At 40.0% G+C, this 1,434-nt stretch overlaps 1 protein-coding gene across 1 annotated transcript in view; it reads right to left on the minus strand.

Moving 5' to 3' along the window:
* Nucleotides 1–1,028: 1,028 nt before the first annotated feature.
* LOC107182231 (chromosome unknown open reading frame, human C15orf61) overlaps nt 1,029–1,434 on the minus strand; it is a 4,840-nt gene continuing 4,434 nt past the window's right edge. Inside the window, exon 4 of the mRNA XM_015560439.1 lies at nt 1,029–1,102. Within this exon, the coding sequence (XP_015415925.1) occupies nt 1,029–1,102 (74 nt within the window). The remainder of the gene's footprint in view (nt 1,103–1,434) is intronic.

Here is a 1,434-nt window from a genome sequence, read left to right on the forward strand (position 1 = left end):
ATTACCACATTGGTGGATACATTACTCTTTACAGAGTCCAAAAATAAATTCCCTTTATCGGTACAATCCAATTTGTATGAAAGTATGCATGAGCAGAAAGTTTTCCTTTCTGTTTAACTTAAAACTCTTATTCCCATCTGAGGAGGATTTTTTGAATTTCTAAAAGACCAATCACTCTTCAACCTTCTCTTACACACACACACACACACACACACACACACACACACAACTACAACTGTTTTTTCTTTCTTCAAAAGGTTTTACTTTTCCATATGAGAATGTTCTAGGTATCCTACTTTTCTTTTAATTTCTTTCTACCTAAAAACAAAACAAAACAACCCTAATCATTAAGGTGTTCCTAAAGTGTTAGGTTTTAAAGCGTGAAAACTTTAAAAAAGAAGGCACTGGGCTCCTGTTATACTTTTTCTCTAGTCATCGTGCCAAATAACTATGAATTGAACTAAGTCACCTAACCCTTTCAACTTCCTATCAACCTCAGAATTAGTGGGCATGCTCTATAGTTCATCAGCTAAACAATAAGACTTTTTTTTTTTTAAAGGATTACACATTGCTAAATAATCTGCTCCTTACTGGATTGAACCCAGGATAATCCCAGGGGAGCAATGGCTCAAAAAACCCATGACTGACATCTGTGAGTTATTATATGCCCAAACATACCTACCAGATTTAAATTGAATGAGGGATCAGAGGACATAACACTAGTGCAGCTGCTTTAGCTTTCATTCTAGTTCGAAAAACTGGTCGGGTAACATGGTTCAGCTCCCACGTCAAGCTTTTGAATTACTAAAATTTGGACTAATTTAGTATCAGCAATTAAAGGGTTCAAAACATCTTGAGGCCTATTTTTCACTGATCTATAAAGGACACCTCGTGTCAATGTTTATGCCTCTTCTGTCATTAACCAAAAGAAAACAAACATCCAGCAAGAGTAAACACTCTCAGGATTAGAATATTCCCATGAAAACCTACAAATATGAAAGGGGCAGCCTTTTAAGTATCTTTTAGGCCTAGCATCTGAGCAAACGAATATGACTGGTGAAAACCTTCAGTGCTGTTAGCAAAAGGAACTTGCTGGGATTCCCTATTAACAAAACAAAGAAACTTAAAAAAGGTAGTTCCAGTTTTTAGAATATGAACGCACGCATATATATGTTCATGGGGACATACCCTGCCATGCAATAAGGCATTTTTTTTAAACTTCAGCGCTACTTTCCAGTGGCTTACACTCTCCTTCTTACTTCCCAATACAGGGGCCCTCCAGTTAAGAGCGGCAGGCAGTGAGGCTGGAATGCCTCACCCCCAGGGTGATCCCCAGGCCTGTGGACAGCGCCCACTTTCCAGGGACAAGTCAGTAACAACAGCCTGGCCCCCAGGAGCGCTGCCCGGGAGGGCGGGGGCGGGCACAAACGCCCA

This window comes from Myotis davidii, unplaced genomic scaffold, assembly GCF_000327345.1.
Source record: "Myotis davidii unplaced genomic scaffold, ASM32734v1 scaffold673, whole genome shotgun sequence".
NCBI lineage: Eukaryota > Metazoa > Chordata > Mammalia > Chiroptera > Vespertilionidae > Myotis > Myotis davidii.